We start from the raw sequence: 20,091 nt of genomic DNA, 5'->3' as shown, positions 1-20,091 counted from the left end.
AAAGTTTCATTAGCAGTTTAGCGAAACACAGGAAATTAAAACACATTGCAAGTAAAATAAGGGAACGCGGCTGCAAACATCGGCTATTATGTTGGTAGTCATGTGATTTACTGTATTGTGATATATGGTCAGATTGCGTAATTGTTTAGTGACAATTTAAGTAGTACTCTATATTCATGCTGTGCACTTTGTGTGTAGGTTTTCTGGTGTTAGAAATTAGCCATGGTGTGACATAGACGGGTCGGTTAGGCCAATGTCGGAGACACTGTGAATTTTTTGACGCTTTCGTTTCGGAAATCTGAGTAGTTGAATTCCTTATTTTATCAGTCTCTTGAATTTATGTGTTTCATTTGGTTCTTGTTTGATTGCTTTGCTCTTCTAACAGTTTTTTTAGAATGTTTTTTTTCAATTTTTTAAAGCTTTGTTGAAGACGCTGTTAGCGCCCCCCCCCCCGGCGTGGGGGTACTTGCTCTGAGAAGTCGTAGGGGTGTGCGGCCGCATTTAAAAAAAAACGGAACAATTTTAGACCTAAAATCTCGTTATTTTAGGACTCCCGTTTTAGACCTATAACCTTTGACCCAGGTCAAAGTCATATCGTCAAAATTTGCTAAAAACGTAATCTGGTAAAAAGCAAGCATTTGCATGACCGAGTTACGGCAAAGCCTACCACTATACTGCATTTACGGCTATGTTGTTTCTGGCCAAGCCGTGATTTCCGAAAAACGGTTTGGAAATACTAAAAATATTGGGTGAAAGAAACTATCTTTCACCCTCACCAAAGTTTTGTCCAGCTTCTTAAATTAGCAGTTATCTGGAAATACTGTCTCACTAATGATTTTTAAAATTCTAAACTACAAGAAGCCTCGCCGTTCGTCCATAAGGCACTGCTAGTTTTCCCATGATCGACCTGTTCTGATAGTGTAGCCACTTTGTTTTGATATTTTATATTGGGCAAATTCTTCCTAATATGGAGTTCTGACCTTTAGTGACAGTGTTTTAACGCAAAGTCTATATTTACTTTGGCTAAAGCCAGGGGATGTCTCTAATGTTTCCCCTGCAACACAAAAAGATATCGATGCTTGTAGAGTGCAGCTCAAAACCCTGCTAGAAAGACGGGAACTGATAGTTGGCATTTGTTCTTCTATGGCACTCAAAAATCGACCCCATTTTAGACCCTGGCTAATTGTGAATTGATACACCCATTTAGACCAAGTTGCTGAAATACCCAACCATTGGGCGGCACGTATACATATTGGCAAGTAATAGAAGTGGCCCCCGAGGTTACCGCGTCGTTGCTCCAGGTTCTGGAAATTTTGGCTTGACAAAATCTACGTATAAACATAGAAGAAAGGCCTCGGTGGCTACTCTGGCTCTGGCTACTGGCTCTGGCTACTCTACTCTGCGTGGCAGGGCGGCTAGGGCTTAGTCATAGCCGAGCACTCTTGACTCATACAGGCCGTAGGGCTAATAGCTGATCATCTCCCGTCGGTGATACCAGTGAATAGAATTGCTTTAAATAAATACTAGAAGTATTAACCTCCATAGGTGTATTTTTTCGGCTACGTATAAATTCGTCTGTAGAGGAAAAAGAGTTCTCTTCCTACCTCCATGCTTAGTCGCTCGCTACGACCCTGGAGCCAGCTAGGAGCGGAGCTTATACCTCCATGCTATACCGTCACGGTAAGCAATGTGGAATACCTTGGTCATTACATGCTCACTGTGTTTCGAATGTCGTTAGTTTTCCATAGTTTTCCCTGTTCGATAAACATTGGTGTTGTGTTTGAAGAGAAATTCGTGAAAGCAACAAATTTGTCTTCACTTATTCGGAATCGTAAATGTTTTACGAGAGTAATCTTAATTCATTGCCCACATGCGGGAGTTGTCATCCTGATGTAATAGCCATTCACAAGATTTCCAATAGATATGGGTGTACAAAAAGAAAAGTAAACTCATGAATTTTAATAGACATTGTGGGTATGGCCGATTTACCCGAAATAGGCCATGCCCACCACGTCTAAATCTGTGACGGAAAGCAGTCATGGCTGTGAGGGTGAAGATTTTCGTATCTTTCTATACCTCCGATGGTATTTAAAGATTACAGAAGCGTTCAGGTTTCAAAGCAAAGACTAATTGGCTTTAGTTATGTAAGTTTCCAATAGTATGATCAGGTCGTGTTTTAGTATGTACGTTTTGATTATTGCCAATAATGAACGAAGGCGTATATTGAAGAAAGTATCAAACAACAGTTCATAATATGTATTCATTTATCGCCCTTTTTAAGATCACTTTATAAACGATGGCAACGTACGTCTGAAATATTTGAATCAGATACAGATCAATAAAACTCCATTTTGTACAAATTTACAGTGGTTGCGTTGAACCGTTGGCAATACTGTAACTCGTCATAATGCCTAAATTGTGTAGTTGCCAAAGCTGTCAGAAGTGATTATCGTTTAGGCGGCAATATCAGTCGATAACAAAAAATTAACTCTGCGAAAGTTGAAACATTGTTCAGAAGGAGGTCGGGTGAAGTCAACACAACAACACCAGATCCGCACAAACGAGGCTTGCAAATTATGTGTTCTGAACATCCAGCTAAATGTTTGATGGTCACGTGTCATGACTAGTCGTGAACTCGTTCCCGACAATATTTATACTTTTGGCAGAGTTGATTTCTTTGTTATTGACTAATATTTTACCCCCTAGATAATAATTACGCCTGACAGTATTGGAAACTCCACAATTTGGACTGTATGTTTAGTTCCCGTGTTGACAACGCAAACCAATGTATTCATCAGTGTATAAATAAACAAAATAAGTAATTAAATCATTTTACTGTATGACACAAAGTACAAAGCATACTTTACACATTATGTTTACTGCTTTAAGAAGTATGGCTCTTGATACGTGATTTAAGTAGTACTGTATTCTTGTGTCACATTCTATATTTAATTTGATTACACGCGCAGTCGTATTGTACGCATGAAAAATCAAGTCGGTGCTTGATCCTATGACAAATCGTATACCTAGAAGATATAAGAATGAAGTTGATTTATGTTCGGGCAAGAACAGAGTTTTATCGCCTTGCAAACCATCAAATACCTTTGCTATTTATTCACTTTTGCCTATGGTTTTGAGATGGAAGGATATCACAGGTTTAAACGCGCTTAAACGTTATAAGGCAATATAATGCGAGGTGAGAGTTTAATATTTTTACACTAAAACATTTATTGGTGATGAAACTGTGCTCGGTAAGACATACCATGAACGTAATACCGTGCGATAAAGTTATCTGGGTTTATATTCCACAGTGGATCGTGCTTTAACTCCATGACGTTGCCAGAGGACTGAATTGCTGCTGGTAAGTTGTTGGCACTATTGTCTCCGCACAAATGATCTAACACCTGCGTTCCTTCCCAATCTGCCAAGTAGAGCAAGGAAAAACGACGTTCAATGTGGCAGATGAGCCAAAATGTGAGACGGTAATTTGGAATGTTGAAATGCACAAGCCTCTTTTCCCTTATAAGACTGACGCGTACATTCAGATTCTATTATGAATCATGGTGAACATAACGGATGATATCAGATGACGCTGCAGCTCTCAAGAAGTGGCGATTTGTCGTAAAAGTAAGAATTGTATGATCTGTTGGTTTTAGTCCATATATGAGAGAGAGAGAGAGAGAGAGAGAGAGAGAGAGAGAGAGAGAGAGAGGAGAGAGAGAGAGAGAGAGAGAGAGAGAGAGAGAGAGAGAGAGAGAGAGAGAGAGAGAGAGAGAGAGAGAGACAGACAGACAGACAGACAGACAGACAGACAGACAGACAGACAGACAGAGAGAGAGAGAGACAGACAGACAGACAGACAGACAGAGATGATAATACACAAAAGTGACACGTTGTTTCCTTGTTTAAATCATAAACAGAATAACCTCAGGCTCTCGGTGTCAGAAGTCAAGTCGAAATGGTAAAAATATGATTGAAAGAAAATGGACGACCATCCTTTAGCCACAAACCAGAATCTTGTGTTTCTGATACTTGCCATAATCCTTGCAGGGTATGATCACGATTAAAATGTAATATACAGAGGGTCATACATATATGTCTGTGCTGTACAGTCCTTGTCTTTGCATAGTGGTTGAAATGCCGATCTTATGATCTTAAAAAGTAAACTAACATAAAACGAAACAATGCTTCGCCGGATCATCTTCCTAATAGACGTAGGATGGAAGAGAAACCCCATTATTTTCTGGCCTAAAGGATACTTAAACAGGGCCAAAGTCCCTGAAGCTAAAATAGACATGGATACAAAATTAAGTATTTCCTGACTGTATGAATTATCTCACTTAGGTCATCCTAGGGACTTGTAAACCAAATATTAAAGCTGTCTGACCAGCGGTTTTGAAAGAACAAGCAACTCAACAGTTGACAGAGCTCTGCTGTGTTATGTAGAGAATAACCTTTTGTGACACATGTACTGATGAAGAAGGTGGATATCTTTGATTAATACGGATAGTTTTCAATCGGATTCGAACCCACAACATACGGCATCAGTCGCCTAGCTGAGAGGCCACAGACAGAACCGCTCGGCTAAATCTCCACTCCCAAAAAAGAGTGGTTCAATAGCCGGCTAAGTAACATTGTAACATTGTAAGTGAGTTCTGTTGAATAAGTTGAGACTGTACATATTCAGAGAAAGCACACTGAAGAGACAAATGCTTGAAACTTAAGAAGTTCAAGGTCATCAAAAGCATTATAAGGAATCATGTAACTTTCATTGCACTGTTTACACAGATTGCATAATTGCTACAAATAGCACATGAGGAATCTTACAGCCCAGCTTTACCATAAAAACCCTATCACTTTGACCACTCTTTTAATTGACCACTCTATTTTTTTTCTCAAAAAGTAATTTTATTTTATCCTTACCAAGCCACCATAAATGGAAATTAGAACTTTCTCTATCTCTATCTCTATTGACTATTTTGAGCAATTTCTTTTAGATAACATACAGGGCACAATAAATGACGGTTCAGAATATGTCAAAGTTGGGATTCAGGAAAGTTGCCTTTACATGTTTTAATCCTCCAATATGGTAACCATTTCACTATGAACTGTCAAAAAAAGTTGACTTTCTGATAATTCTACACTAAAATTATTTTGGCTTTGATGATTTCCTTATTAATTCAATTATTTAAAATCATATTAATTATTTTTTTTCTGGGTGAATTGATAGGGTTTACACAGTACAAGAATTACATACAATGTAAGTCAAATTTTGACCAAAAATGACAAAAAAATTCCTTAAAAATACACATTTGCATATTTCATCACAATTTGAACAAATCTAAGTTGGGTTACCCCTAGGGACCTGTATACCAAATAACAAAGCTGTCTGACCAGCGGTTATGAAGAAGAAGATTTTTTACCAAAAACACCTTTTTTGGCATTAATTTGCCTATTTTCAACAATATCAAAAAATTAAAAAATAGTTTCTCAAAATCATATTTTTCATCTACACAACAAATATCAAATCAGTAAGTACTGTGGTTCTCAAGATATTTGAGTGGACGGACGCCTCACAAACGGACATACATACATACATACATACATACATACATACATACATACATACATACATACATACACACACACACACACACACACACACACACACACACACACACACACACACACACACACACACACACACACACACACACACACACACACATACATACATACATACATACATACATACATACATACATACATACATACATACATACTGACGACGGACGCCGGACGGATACCCATCCCAATAGCTTCTATAGACTATAGTCAATGGTAGCTAAAAATTAGATTGCTTGGCTTGTGGAGATGGCTTTGACTACAGCCTATGGCCAAAGAAAACAAATGTTTTAGGTACCTTTCTTTCTAATAAAGCGCTCGTTTAGCCGTCGTGGCTTGGACTGACCAGAAGTATATATTAATGGCATTATTAGAAATATATATACGACGACTTCTGATAATGTAATTTTTGACATATTGATATACTTCAAAGCTTGTCATTGTGGTTTCAACACGGAGGGTAAATCTCATTTCTTAATGTTTTCATAGAGTGGAAGTCCACGCTTATGTACCCGGCCATCCACAATGTAATGTACCCGGTAAACCTGGGCGTGTGTATTGTAATCAGACATTTCTTTTGTTATGAGTGTAATGTGAATGTACACATTATATTTCGATCATTGTCGTCCATACCTTCAAGCCCTTAGAACATTTCTGTCTCCTAGTACGTAGTTTACCGACAGCAAAGTGATCGAATTCCAGATGGATGACGTACCCAATTTCTACCGTGATTTTCCATTCGATATCGTCATAGATGTATATGTAAGGTGGAAAGCGGATAACGCCGGTGCTTTCATTTATCACTCTGTATGCAGCTGGGAACAAAAAACACATACACATCCGTTTTACAACGGATATTTCCTTGGCAGATATTAATCAGTCTGAAACTGAAAGCAAATTTTATTTTTAATTTATCAGCAAATAAAGGTCATTCAAATACAATATTTATGTATTACAAAGATTCATATTTTTGTTTCTAATCAGAATCTGTTGCAACGCTGACCATCATTAATAACCCTGTCTGCAAGTAAACGAAGACTATAGTTATTCCATATAGACAAAGTATGAACGGTATCCTTTTGACACTTTTTATTGCAGAAAGTGAAATCAATATTCTTGTTTTGACACAGCTCTGTCAGTCTCTATCATAACAGACCAGTCTAGCTAGAACTTTGGAGCGTTGTCGTTGAAAGTTTTGGAATATTTTATCATAGAAAAATACTAAATCTGTTGAAGGTAAACGAATTCTTGTGGATAGCCAAAATGAGATTTGACGTAAACTGCAGTAGGGTTAGTCAAACAAGTTTTTTCGCGACGGGATGGAGAAGCATAAAGTTTTTGTGTTGATGACACCATGTCAGTGTATACACATAACGCGTCGATGTCAATATATTTACTTATTGTCATGATGATAAGTGATTTTTAGTGACACATTCGTGGCGTTTCATACGCGTGTCACATAATAGTTAGACTGTCTGATGGCACGCAAAATAAATGGCATTAGCAATTAGGGTAAACTAGTTACATAACTTGTACAAAATGGAATGATGAAAACTATTTCAGTTGAAAAATGCACAACCAGTGAAAATATTTTCCATAATGAGGCAGGAATGAATTATAGATTTGTTTCACATCCTAGGTTTCTGCTTGGGAGAAATGATGCAGTGAGCAGTTTTTTTTAATATTATAATTGTTATTATCGTAAACTGCCAAGAGCCAATAGCCGATATGACATCCTTCAAAGAAACAATCAAACAACGAAACAATCTAAAAGCACCTAAACCCTCTCAAAAAACCCCAAGGAATATGTACATGATGACGGTAGGCTGTAGATAATCATGCCAATACGTAACTTGCTATCATCATCTAATAAGCTGTAAATCTGATAGTCAAGAAGAATATTAATTTGGTTTGAAGACACCTCCTCATTTGGTCAACTATTACCTGTACAAAATCGGTATACTCGCTGAAAAAGACCTCTCACATGAATTTATCAACTCTCTAACTTTGTTAACAATGAGATCTGAGTAGCACAATCACTTAGTTCCACGGTTCCTGTTGCTGCCATTTTACCTTATAAAATCCAGCTGTTTCAATAAAGGGCACCAAGAGCACCCAGAGCCCCCATTATTAACAGGGAGAAATGGACATAATTTTTTTAATATGTAAATTGTACAACGAAAACACGAATGACCTTTCATGAACAAAGCTTGAAATGTGACACATACGCCTCATGAACATCAACATAATTTTTTAGAAGACAAATATGAAAGTTTTGAATACAAGCATGGTTTTTATGAACATAAACACACATTTTAAGAACACAAGCATGAGAGTTTAGAAAACAAATATCAAAATTTGGAACATACAATTGTTTTTTTGGTTTTTTTTTAATTTTGCAACGCTTGGCGAGCCATACCCACGTGCATTCGTTTTGACTTTAGTATATCTCAATTTTCGTAAAATCTATGAACACATTTGAATTCGTGATTAGGTAAACAGATGAACCCTATTCAAGGTAAAATTTTACAAAGTTAACCAAAATTTGGCTGGTCTCTTGTCATGCATATAATTTATTTGAGCATGTAACAGGTTAGACACATTGTTAACCAATGGTTGCTCCCTTTTTGCCACTGCATGTAATCATGGTGATAGATGTACCGTGGTGTGATCGATGGAATGTCCCAAACGTTTAAGCAATGTGCGTTTCTGAGTCTCACGTCTCCAGTAGCTGATCCAGTAGCTAGACCTTAGACCCATACTTCAGGTCTGCTTTTTTAGTCTGTGATTCATTCAATGCCATTAAAAACCGTTACACATACATAGTGAGCCTCGAAGTGCGAAACAGATTCTATGGGTACAAGCGAAGCTGACTGAAAAGTTTTGACGGTCAACTTTGAACTGCTTGAAGAACGTCAACGGTTTGAGGAGCAGTTTGAACAGTGACAACATGCAATGAACTACAGACATCGGACACGCTCGTGGCGTGTAGAGCGCTCAGACAGAAATGTTACGATATCTGTGTCACAGCGGCTACTAAGCTTTGTGACTATCTTGAATTATCAAACGTAGGACTAATATATATTGCTGTACGGCAATGTAATTTATTGAGATATGCATACAGTCATTGCAGTAAAATTGCGAATTACTAAAGTCAGCCAAATCAAGTCATGGCTAACCATGGTCAAGTGTAAAATTCGCGACGTCGATAACTGTAAGGTAGAGGGCGCTGCTCACCTCAGTGCTGTTTTCAGTGCAACTGAGCCAGACACTCACAAGTTGCACTTGTCTGGTTTTCTGCAATTTCGCAGCATGCCTATTGCAAAGATCAAGAAGAAAAGATTCGCAACTCTTTACTTTGTTTTTTAGTGACAAAGTTTCCAGTTTCTCTACTAGTAATTAACACCTATCTATTTCGCAATACCACTTCAGACAATTTCTTCGTATTGACACAAATGAAGCACAAGACTTGCAAGACTTGCAACTTGCACGCAATTTGAGCGCAACCGAAACCGCAAGGGATTATAAGCAAGGGTTTGTGATATCATAACTGTATGCATTGCTTCAACAGGCGAGTGAAGAGATCAGACCTTCCACAAGCAGCGGGCGAACAACTCAGTTCTTACCTCTTGAAGGTTCTTAAGTGGGTAACAGATCACAGAACTGGGGATTACTGGTGGTATCGCTGTGTGTGTGTGTGTTTAGCCATGGCATCGTCGTATTCTCTGGTAAGAATTTACCAAACCCAAGACATTGACTGTCTTTTCCCTAGGGCTTGGTAGGCAACCGTAAAGCATGGCTATTGTGCTCATAAACATATACAAAGAACGCCCACACTGTTTTTGTCAACCCACCTCTCTTTCATTGAGTCTAAACGGAGTTTCTGCTACATGGAATGGAAATTTTATTTGTACACTGAATGCCAATTTAAATTGAGGTGATAGCGCAGAATCAGATCCATGCACAACCTATACATTAGACAGCACTGCCTGTCAACAAAGGTTGGTTGATGGTAATAACTAAAATGACAATTGGCACTAAAACAATTCCTAATCGCCAAATTACTGTTTCGCATATGTAATTACCTTATTAGGGAATTAAATCAATCAGTGAAGATTTCGTGATACACAGAGAACATGAATGCACAAGTCATAAGTATATCAACGTTATGGACTAATAACAGTGTTTATAAAGTGATCAGAGGTCGCAATTAGCGTGTTAATTGGAGGGAGAGGAGATCGTTGATACAAGTACATAGAGGGGCTGTGATATAAAATACATGACTTTATCGGAAATATCACAGATATCATAAAGATCATGCCAGGAAATGCCAAGAGGATTTGACCGGTTAACCTCGCTGTTAATTTTTGCAGGAAATTACAATAACATTGCTTGGTCGAATGACGCAGTGCTTTGAGGGTGGGATCGTCAGTGGTATAGGGGAGGAGTACCTTCCCGATGGTGATAAGTGGTGCGGTTTACCATCGCCTAGGTGACTGGCGCATACGCGTGCCAGAAGACACCTATGATTGATTTCCTGTAGACCAGTCGGAAGGCAGAGTTGCAAATACCTGGACTGAACCATTTGTTTTTTGTGGGTGTCGGTGGTACTTTGACAATAAAAGTAAAGATGCACACATATTGAGTTTATTGTCTTGTTTATGAGCGGCCAGTATTTACAACAGCATAAATTATGTGCATTTTCCCTAGAAGAAATAATTTCGAATAAAATATCGCGAATGTAACCACATTCCTTAAGCTCGACGTACACTTAAGTGCGCCAAAGAACCATGAAATCGCCCGACTTTCGATTGAAGAGAGTTATGCCAAACCGCGTATACAGAAATTTCAAAGTGGCAGATGACTTTATTTTTCTTATCCGATTGTTTGTGTTAATGAAATGTTTGTTTCGCTTTGGATATTTGTAGGGAAGTTTGGATTAGCGTGTACGGTAATGTTTTGTTTGTGTGGGGAAAGCTTATGGCGAGACGCAGCCGGGCCTATGGTGTTACAAAGTTAATAGAGTGGCCCTTTGACGCTTGCGGCGAAACCCGAGTGTGGTTTCTTATCAGTCGCAGTGTAGATTCTTTCCTTAGTTTGTGTTTGTGAAAATTTATTTTAATGCATTTTAGTAGTCTTGCTCTTCGAGTAGCGAGGCAAGTATATTAATTTTTGGTCACGTTGTGAGTCCGTTTGGTGGTTCGGTTTGTTTGTTCTATGTTTCTTTACTTCGGTAAATTTTGTTTTGACTGGTGTGTCTTTTAGATTTTTGCGGAGGTTTGTGAATTTTTAGGCAATAAGTACCACTGTGGGGTACGGATTTTATGTTTATTGGATCAAGATACTTACAATGTGCTTGTTCTCGCACATTTTGATTAATAGTTCGTTTACTTTGTCTACTGTTTGTTCTGGCTTGTTGTGTATAATACTGAGTGTTGCGTAATTGCCTTTCGCATTCGAGTACGTAATCGTTTGTGTTGACAATGACGAAAATCCGACCCTTGTCGAAGGGTTTTTTCCCAAAATTTGTCTATTGTTTGCAAGCTGGTTTATCGCGATTCTTTTGGCACGCGACATGTTTTGTTTCCTTGTTTGAAAGGATAGAAGTGCGAGTTTAGCAGCTTCAGATAGCTTTCAAGTTTTTGTTTTTTTTTTGTTGTTGTTCGGGGAGTCCAATTTGACTTTTCTTTGAATTGATGTTGTTGCGATTGTTTGTGTCTCACGATGTAGCGTAGTCACATTTTACGACTGTATTTGTTGAAATCCTGAGGTGGTTTTATTCTGTTTGGTTTTGTTGGTGTCCGAATGAATTTTAAGGCTTTTGCCTAGTGCTATTTTTCGGAGTTTCATAGTTTGAGCGATGATAGGTTCTTGCTGAATTTCATGTTGTTGTCGGCTTTTCTTTGGAAATAGCTGATTTATTTCCACGGCCATTTTTTCTGTTACGTTACGGTGATTGTTTATTTTGTATTTAATGTTGTGTTTCAGTTGTTTGTTATGTGTACGATTTTTGTTATTTCTTTTAAGTGTTTGTGTGTTCTATGTCATTTTATGGTTTTTTTTGGGTAGTTCTCTTTTTGGAGTATTTGGTGGCCCTGAAAAGGCCGCTTGGTATGGGTTTTTGTTAGCGCTTGGCGCGTTTGTTTTGGCGATGAGCCTAGCTTTTTTATGCTTCTTTTCGCCGATTCGATGTGCTTGGTGAGTAGGTGTTTGCCGCCTTCTTGTCACTGTGTGTGCGTACATGGACAGTCTGCATAGCCCTCGAATGTGGTCTCGATTTTTATCAAACTTATAATTTAGGAGTATATATCAAAACTGATAAATGATTTATGTTTTCACATGGATTCACAAAAAGTTTCGCCCCGGTGTTCATTTTTGGCCCAGGAATTCCATCTACCCACCCTTTGCAGAGTAGTAAGCTTATGGGGCAAGTAAACATGAATGCGCCGGTGCGATTCAACGATCAGCCTGTATATCGGATCGAAAGTCAACAATTTTGCGGCTCGGACTATGATTTTATAACTTTATATAAAAAGTATAAGGCGCGGGGTATGATATATTGACTGATTACTGTAGCTATACATAGGCTACATTCAGGACGGGCAGCGACGGGCAGTAATTAGTAGGCAAAACAGGTGGTTTTCACCGTGGGCAGAACTCGGTGCCATGATACTGAACTTTAATAGTAAGCCTGTCACCTTGAAGGTAATACTGTAGGTGAAACAAGGACTTCAAACGCACGATGGTACAAACAACACCACAAGTGAAACGTACACCTAGAAATACACGCGTTCCTACGTTGTGCTCACCCGGGCCATGCGATTAAAATATGACTGATACTGCTGGATAGTGTTACGTGGGTCGGTAAACACTCAATTAATAGTTTAATTGACTACCTGGGTGATTGGCAGGTCGTGTCCAACGACGTCATATGCAAAGCAGGCCAAAAGACAAAAGCCCAAAAGATATTGACAGCTGGCCAGGGGTCACCATGAATACGTAATGAAGCTTCACTACGCAGAAATTGCGGTGTCAAGCCCTTCTTAACCGGTCAAATCCTCTTGGCATTTCCTCTCATGTATCATTAAAAGCATATGTGGACTTCTTGTTTTTCCTGGTGTGACAATTACACCTTTAGATATGTCCGGTTGTGGGTCTCTCGTGGAAAATGAGTATAAATGAGTGTTCTCTTTGTCATAGAAAATAGGGCGTTTTGTTCGCCATAACGGTCTGTGAAAACAAGAAAAAGGGAACTCTTTATTCCAAAAAGCCCGTCGGTGAAATAATCGTTAGAAATGTGGTAAACAATTTTCCTAGATGTACGGCCATTCCAGTTCTAAAATGTGATTGATTCAAATAAGATGTATCATGCATACTCTTTTCCCAAAATAGTAATATCGCTATAGTATTAAAGCTACTGCTGTAGCTGCTACTTACAAAAACAGCATACGGTTGTGTGTAAGCAATCTCATTGCTCTACACAAATTTGATATGGCTGTTACTGTATTTTAAAATTATTTTCCCCTCTCCTTGGTTTTGTAGATTTTAGAACGGTGATCTAATTTTCTCCTATATTTACCAAATAAGTGTTCTGTTCTGTGGGAAAATCGAAGCTGTGTTTCGAAATTTTGTGGAACTCGTACAGCTGCCATGCCATTCTATAAGTGTGACAACTGGGTTGACATAGCAACTCACAATGTAGACAAACAAAATGGCGGCCAATCTCTACTCAATGTGCAGTTTTGAAGTAGAGGAGAGTCTGGATTAATAATGATTGTGAATACATATTCTACCTTAAAAAGTTTTTCCCATGCAATGTTTCTGAGTCCTGTTGTCTTTCCGTTTGGCGTGCAATGAGATGTAAATTTATCGTTGCGTGTGATGTTGACTCCTGTTGAAACATTGCGTAGTTTATAAATGAAGCTTGTTCATGTCAACCATGGCCCAAAGAAAGTAATACCCCGATACTTAAAGTTTTCCTATCATTTGCAAAATTATGAGAATGTGTATATGACAAATCGGTTATTACAAAATACTGCCTCTGCCTGTGTCCGCCCGTGCACATGTCTTATCAGTGTCATTTGTCAGTAACTTCGTCTCGTGCCGTACATCGTCACAAATTACATTAAAAGTGACACAAAAAACTATCTGGCGATATCGGATAATAACCTCTCATAACGAGACAGCATCTCATATGCCATCGACAATGACATAGCTCGTGGAATTATATATGGTTCAATACATGGAGAAAGCTATTGATAATGTACACCATGTTAACTAGTCAATACCCTGCACTCCTTTACATTGGTTACCGCTTTGTTACAAGGTTACTCTAAACGGAAATTAATCTCTTATCAGAACCCCGATAGCAGACTCGCTGACCTAATCGATATCAACCGTGGTCTTGGCTGCTCAGTGTCATAAAAACTCTACGTCATATAAATGTGACATCAAAGGGCTGTCAATTTCTGGACACGCTTTTCCTAAACCAGTGTATCTACCTATGTCGACGACGTTGAAGCCATGATAACTCAAAATACTGTACTTAAAATAATTGAAATATTGAGCTGAGACTTTATATGAAAATCCATCAAATACCATGATCAATTGGGAAAAGATAAGAGGCCAGAAGGTCGAAATATGTGATGACCCTCTTAAGCTTGAAATACAACGGGAAAAGCCTTAACATGTTCGTCAAATGGGTGACAGCGTGCAGTATCATCAACAGAACTACAATGAATTTGTTTATATCAGTGGAAGAATTACGATATAGTTTCTGGCATGTCTTATGAAGACCGTGCATTTATAGTCAACAAGAAAATTGCTTCTAAGATGATATACCTATTGACGTGCAAAATCATCTTCTATCAAAGCTACTTTTTCCATATCTCGATCGATTATTTTTGTTTTCGCGGCAACATCGTCATTAGATTTTACTTCTATCGGAAGACTGTCATTATCTTATTCGCATCCAAACTCGTCTAGAGAGAGTTTGTTTTAATGAGAAATTATCGAACATTACTTTTGTCAAGATTACCCCCGTCATGCTTTCGAATTTACCAATTTATTGAAATAAGATGAACGTAATAGCTGACGAACTTTTCTGTAGTATCTGATATACTCTCTGACTGACTCTGGCTAACAGACTCTCTGACTGACGATCGAGCAAACGCACGAACGAACTAGATTGTTTGCTACCTAGATTGCATCTAGTGACTAATGACTGCCCTCAACAAACCAAGTAATTTTAACTTGATGAACATTGTTTTGAACTTTCCTTCCCAAAATAAGGAGTTATAATAATTCTCTTTAGTCCAAAGTTGTTTTCTTCAGTCAAATACGTGTGCGCGTCTTATACAAACATTGTAACTTTCCACAGAAAATGGTTTCATGTAACTCATTTTAGCACGAACACATTTGCTTAAGTGAAGGTAAACAGTCTGTTAATGATTTCGAATTTTGCAAGTCTGCTTGGAGTAAAAGGGTCGAAGGTCAATGGGGTAATATGTTCTGTTCCTGAAACACACTACATATATTTTGTTATCAAAAGTAGATATATTTGATACTGTCAAAACCATCATTTTACATGAATTAAGAAACTGAACATGAGTCGTATTTAAATTTTCAAAGTCTACTTACGATAGCAGTGCGGTTGAACACCAGTCCATGTCCGGTCTTCTGTGCATAGTCTAGTCATAGACCCATCCATGTTGTACCCATCACCACACTTGAACCAAACAAACTGATCGTAAGTAGAATTACGTCCAATAATCCGACCGGGCACAGGTGCCTGCAGAGATCTGCATCTCGGTGCTGAAGAAGGATCTGAAAAATATGATTACTGTATAAAACCTTTTTGCGTCTTAAAATATTTTAGTGTTTGCTTTTAAATGCCCCTTTTATAAAAGTACCAGTAGTTTTAACTTTGGTTTTGTTTTGTTTGTTTTTTTTCTGGAGAATATCACATTTCGTACTTGCTACGACTTGACTCTCCTAGGTGCCCTAAAATTTATCCACAGACGTTAAACAAAATAAATAGCAATGATCGATGCTATCCTATGGAAGACTTCGGTACATATCTTTTAATCATGGGAATTACCAGAATACACCTATGTAAAACTCTCTCGTTTGATCATGTCAAAAGCTGTTGGTTGTGAAATATATAGGCAACTGATATAAGACAAAGTACTAAAATTCAATGCGATAATTTTACATCGTAATCTTGAAAAAAAGATTGAATGAGTTATATTAGTATTGAATAAAAATGATATTACTGATAGCTGTATAACTGACAAGATATCAAAACCTATAATGTTTATTTACCTATAACATTGTATCTTGCCTGCACTAGCCCATCGTTTGAATAACTATGATCTACATATCGAATTGTCATGACGTGACTTATTGAGTGAATGATTGTTGGAAAGTTTGATACGTGTACATCTCCACAGAAAGGTCCGAATTCTTCATCACCAGTGTAAATCTGATGGACGAGGACAACAGCAAAGCGAGACGCATATAAGTTCAAATGTTAACATAACGATGAACTAGATGAATTATTCAACAAAATGATGCATTGATACATTTGCAATCGATCATTGAACAATATAATTTAGAAGTGACATAATCGTTACGTGCAGTTGACATCATGGTTTCTTCCTGCCCAAAATAAATGCAAATAGACACTATAAACATATCAGCATGTGTCAAATGTCTTCGTGCTGATAAATAGCCCTATACACTGGTTATCATTAGCCAGGATGGCCATTCCCTTGGTGGCATTCAGGTTTCAAAATTTTCTTCAGAAAGTATACTTTCATCCGCTACATGCTCAATTCTGATTTTGTTTATTTTTTGATGTCAACTTCATAATTTCATTTCATAATTTAATAGAATGAGGTTTAGATGCTGTATATATGAAATCCATTTCACCGACTAAAGTACGTTAGTGAACATTTCTGAGTTAATTTGTGAGATTAATTTACGTGTTTCTGTTATTGAGAAGAGGACAGGCATGTCAAAAGAAGAAGCTATCATACACTCGCCTTGGCTGGATGTTGTTGATTTAGTAATACGTGAAATTAAAACAAGTAGCGTTCGTTTAGTTTTTTCTTATTTTGCACTACAGTCATCTGTAGTGAAATATGTTACGTCAAATGATATTTTAATCATAATATAATATTCTGAATAGGATTTAAAGCACAGTGTTTTTGTTCTTACCTTTACGTATACAAAGTAACAGGCAACCAAACCAATGATGTTAAAGGCATTGAAATCTAGGGCAATGACATGCCCTGATTTAGCAACAATGGTCCAATCGTGTTGGTAACATTCGTCGATACTAACTATCTTTGTGTCTAATTCACCTGAATTTTCAGTCAACAAAGTAGTCCTTGGTTTGACTGGAGACGAAAACAAGATACTGCATGGTAATGATTCATAAAGAAAGAGAATAACTAGAACTGGAAAATATCGTGCGAACCACGAAGAACACCCAGGAACGAACACTTGTCACACTGGAACTGTCATTTGAAAATCTACAGCTGTAACGTGAATCATCATTGAAATATAATACAGTTGTAGTTCAGTTAGCATTATCAAGACACTATGTGCTTATCATTAACAATCTTTATAAATACAGAACAAAAGCGTAATAAAGTAAAGAACATGTGTCGTTAATTTAAGAACAGTTACAGTATGTGTGATGAGCAACCGGCTACTGAAACAAATTGAATAACATCTCCATTCGCCAGAAAAACAAATGTAATCAATGTTGGTAAATCGAAACAAATTTGATTAACCGAGCGTTCTAAGTCGCTCTTCACCCACCATCAATATCAGTTGTCCGAACTCAATGTTACTCACAGACAAAAATGATACCATTAAGCAGTTAACACTGAACTGAACCTAGTAGCTTAACGAAGTGCCAGATGATTTTATTGTCAGATGTAATAACGATGTTTATTCCCATGAAATTCAGCTTACAGTTCTACGGCTCCTCGAAAAACACTGGTATCCGATGACGTCAAACAAATAGAAAATTAACGGCATTACATATTTATCAGATGAACAGTCTTTGCATCTTCTTTCGGATGTGGAATAAATAAATAAATATATTTTAGCAAAATGCAAAAATATTCTCCTGATCTGTGCTTTAGTTCCCCAGATTACATATTTTTCCATGAGTAAAATTATCAACGAGGAAACAAATCCAATAGACGATGTTCCGCTGATTGCGAGATCTCGCGAGACTTTAATACATGCCCGTAGAAAACAGCTTTCCAGCTTAGTAATACAAGTCAAACTTTGTATGGAACTAGAAAAAGTGCAGAACTGAGCAAAGATTGTAACTTCATAGATTTTATGCAGTGTTTAACGTAATTAGCGACTTGTCCTGTTTTACGCAGTTTGTCCTGTGTTGCGAGAACACGTCCACTGCGAACCACATATTCTCGCGACATCTCGGAATGTCTCGCGCGGTTCGGAACATGGTCTATTAAGTTAAAATTTCGATGCAGCGCGCGCCATATTTAACAATCAGATCCTCTTCTTAGGTATCGTCGACTCTTTAATCATTGTCATGCGCTGTCCAAGAGACGTCAAGCATCATGCACTCTGACGAGCTCATTGCTGGCCATGACTGTGGCTGCATGATGTTTGCCGTGTCAAACATCCCACGTGTAGATGCCTTTAATCTTCAATCTCTTTGTGGAAACCCGTCGTGGTTTCGATTGTCGACGAAAATCATAGTAAACACCTATTACCTTGTCATGAGGGCTACAGCGCCCGTTTATTATACCGAGGGACCGTGTCACTCCAGAAATAAATCGCTATACCGAGGGGTATATCGATGTGTTTCTTTTAACGCACGGCCACGAGGGGGTAATAAACGGGCGTTATAGGCAGCATAAAGACCATGTTACAGGTTATAGGTGTTTTATAATACACCACATGCCCATGCTGTCATTATTGTTTTCATGTGCTGTGATGCATTCTTTGCACGTACCTGCCATGAAATTTTACAATGATTAAGTTTACCCTAGTTGCTGATTCGATTTTTGCTCATTACAATTTACATGAATGCCTTGGCAATACATCGACCCTGCGCTTGCTATGGTGAATCTTTTCTGTGGTGAAAGAAATTAATCTTTTTCCGTTCAATGATGCAATGACTGCACACTTTCTATATCGCCTTTCATCAAATCATATATTCAACAATATTGACATTATTTATCCGACTGAGCTAAGCGTAGCTTCAAGATTCCAATCGAGCCGTGCAAATGTCATGTACTCGGCTTCGATGCATGTGGACAGTCAGGATAGGGAGTCGGTCGGGCATGGGCATCCCGCATCCCAGTAAGAATAGCTAAAGTTACGCGACTCGAAAGTTCGTGAGAAAAGCTGGCAATTGTATAAATTTTCCACATATGATAATTGCTGTTTTAATTGCACGATATGATGGTGACAGATTAGTCTTATCGAACAAAAAAAAATCCGTTTAATAAGCTACAGAAAGTGAAGTGCAGATTCTTTCCTTACTCTTCGGTGTTACACTAGTTATGTATTACATGGTAGCGTGGGTGTGTCAGTGATGAAAATTCTGCAAAATGAAGTACCTTTCGATACCAACCTGTACAACTCCGACGGTCTGAATCCAGTCTGTACCCAGGAGAACATGAACAATAAAAGCCGCCATAGACATTGTGACATTGATGTTCACAACCACCATTTTGATCTAGACATTCATCAATATCTGAAGGTCAGAACATATCAAATATTGAATCAGTCTATAAACCTAAGGCAATAAAAGTATCTGTGAATATATTATATTAATCAAAATATTGGCTGGGAAGTGTCGTCCATTTCTGTCCCATAATTTGATCATCGAAAAGAAGTATAAATGTGATAACATTATACAGATTGCATCATATAATATCAGAATGTCAGTCACGACGATCCTTCGTTTTGATTGGCCGATATCTGGTGCCGGCCGGGGTTCAAAGAAACCCTGTTTAAGCAGCGCAGAAAAATCGAAGTTTAAGCAGGAGACAATTAATGAGTAAATGCGTGGAGTAGAATACAAAAGTAGTGAAAACGTAAGAATTTTGCTTTTAAAATTACTTTTTAGAAAAATTTGGCTTGCGTTTCTCCAAATCAGCTATGTACATACACTGCCGTAGCAAAATACGCGAGCTATATATGTTTGCCGTCTAAAATACTCGGTCCCGGGCAATGAATTTCGTTCGACGACGATTGCTCAAGATTTTAGTACACTTTCTCCTGTTTGCTGCCAACACTACGGAGAAAACGACGTTACTTTTAAAATTAATATGTCAATATAACAGTAATAACCCCTTCACAGCTGGGTATACACTTGATTTGGGTACTATTCGCTTCATAAAGCACTCGCCTAGAGATTCATGCAATATGATGTTATTGTATCAAAGTTCGTGTCGACCCGGATGC

General features: G+C 38.0%; 1 protein-coding gene across 1 annotated transcript in view; it reads right to left on the bottom strand.

The window, feature by feature from the left end:
• Positions 1 to 15,334, bottom strand: part of LOC139136394 (clotting factor C-like) — a 31,227-nt gene extending 15,893 nt beyond the window's left edge. The window contains exons 1-2 of the mRNA XM_070704117.1: positions 15,265 to 15,334; positions 3,263 to 3,421 (exon numbers count right to left, since the gene is read on the bottom strand). Coding sequence (XP_070560218.1) covers positions 3,263 to 3,421; positions 15,265 to 15,334 — 229 coding nt within the window. The remainder of the gene's footprint in view (positions 1 to 3,262; positions 3,422 to 15,264) is intronic.
• Positions 15,335 to 20,091: the final 4,757 nt, after the last annotated feature.

Source organism: Ptychodera flava, chromosome 7 (assembly GCF_041260155.1).
Source record: "Ptychodera flava strain L36383 chromosome 7, AS_Pfla_20210202, whole genome shotgun sequence".
NCBI lineage: Eukaryota > Metazoa > Hemichordata > Enteropneusta > Ptychoderidae > Ptychodera > Ptychodera flava.
The sequence above is the reverse complement of the archived record's forward strand: the minus strand, read 5'-3'. Positions and strand labels throughout refer to the sequence as shown.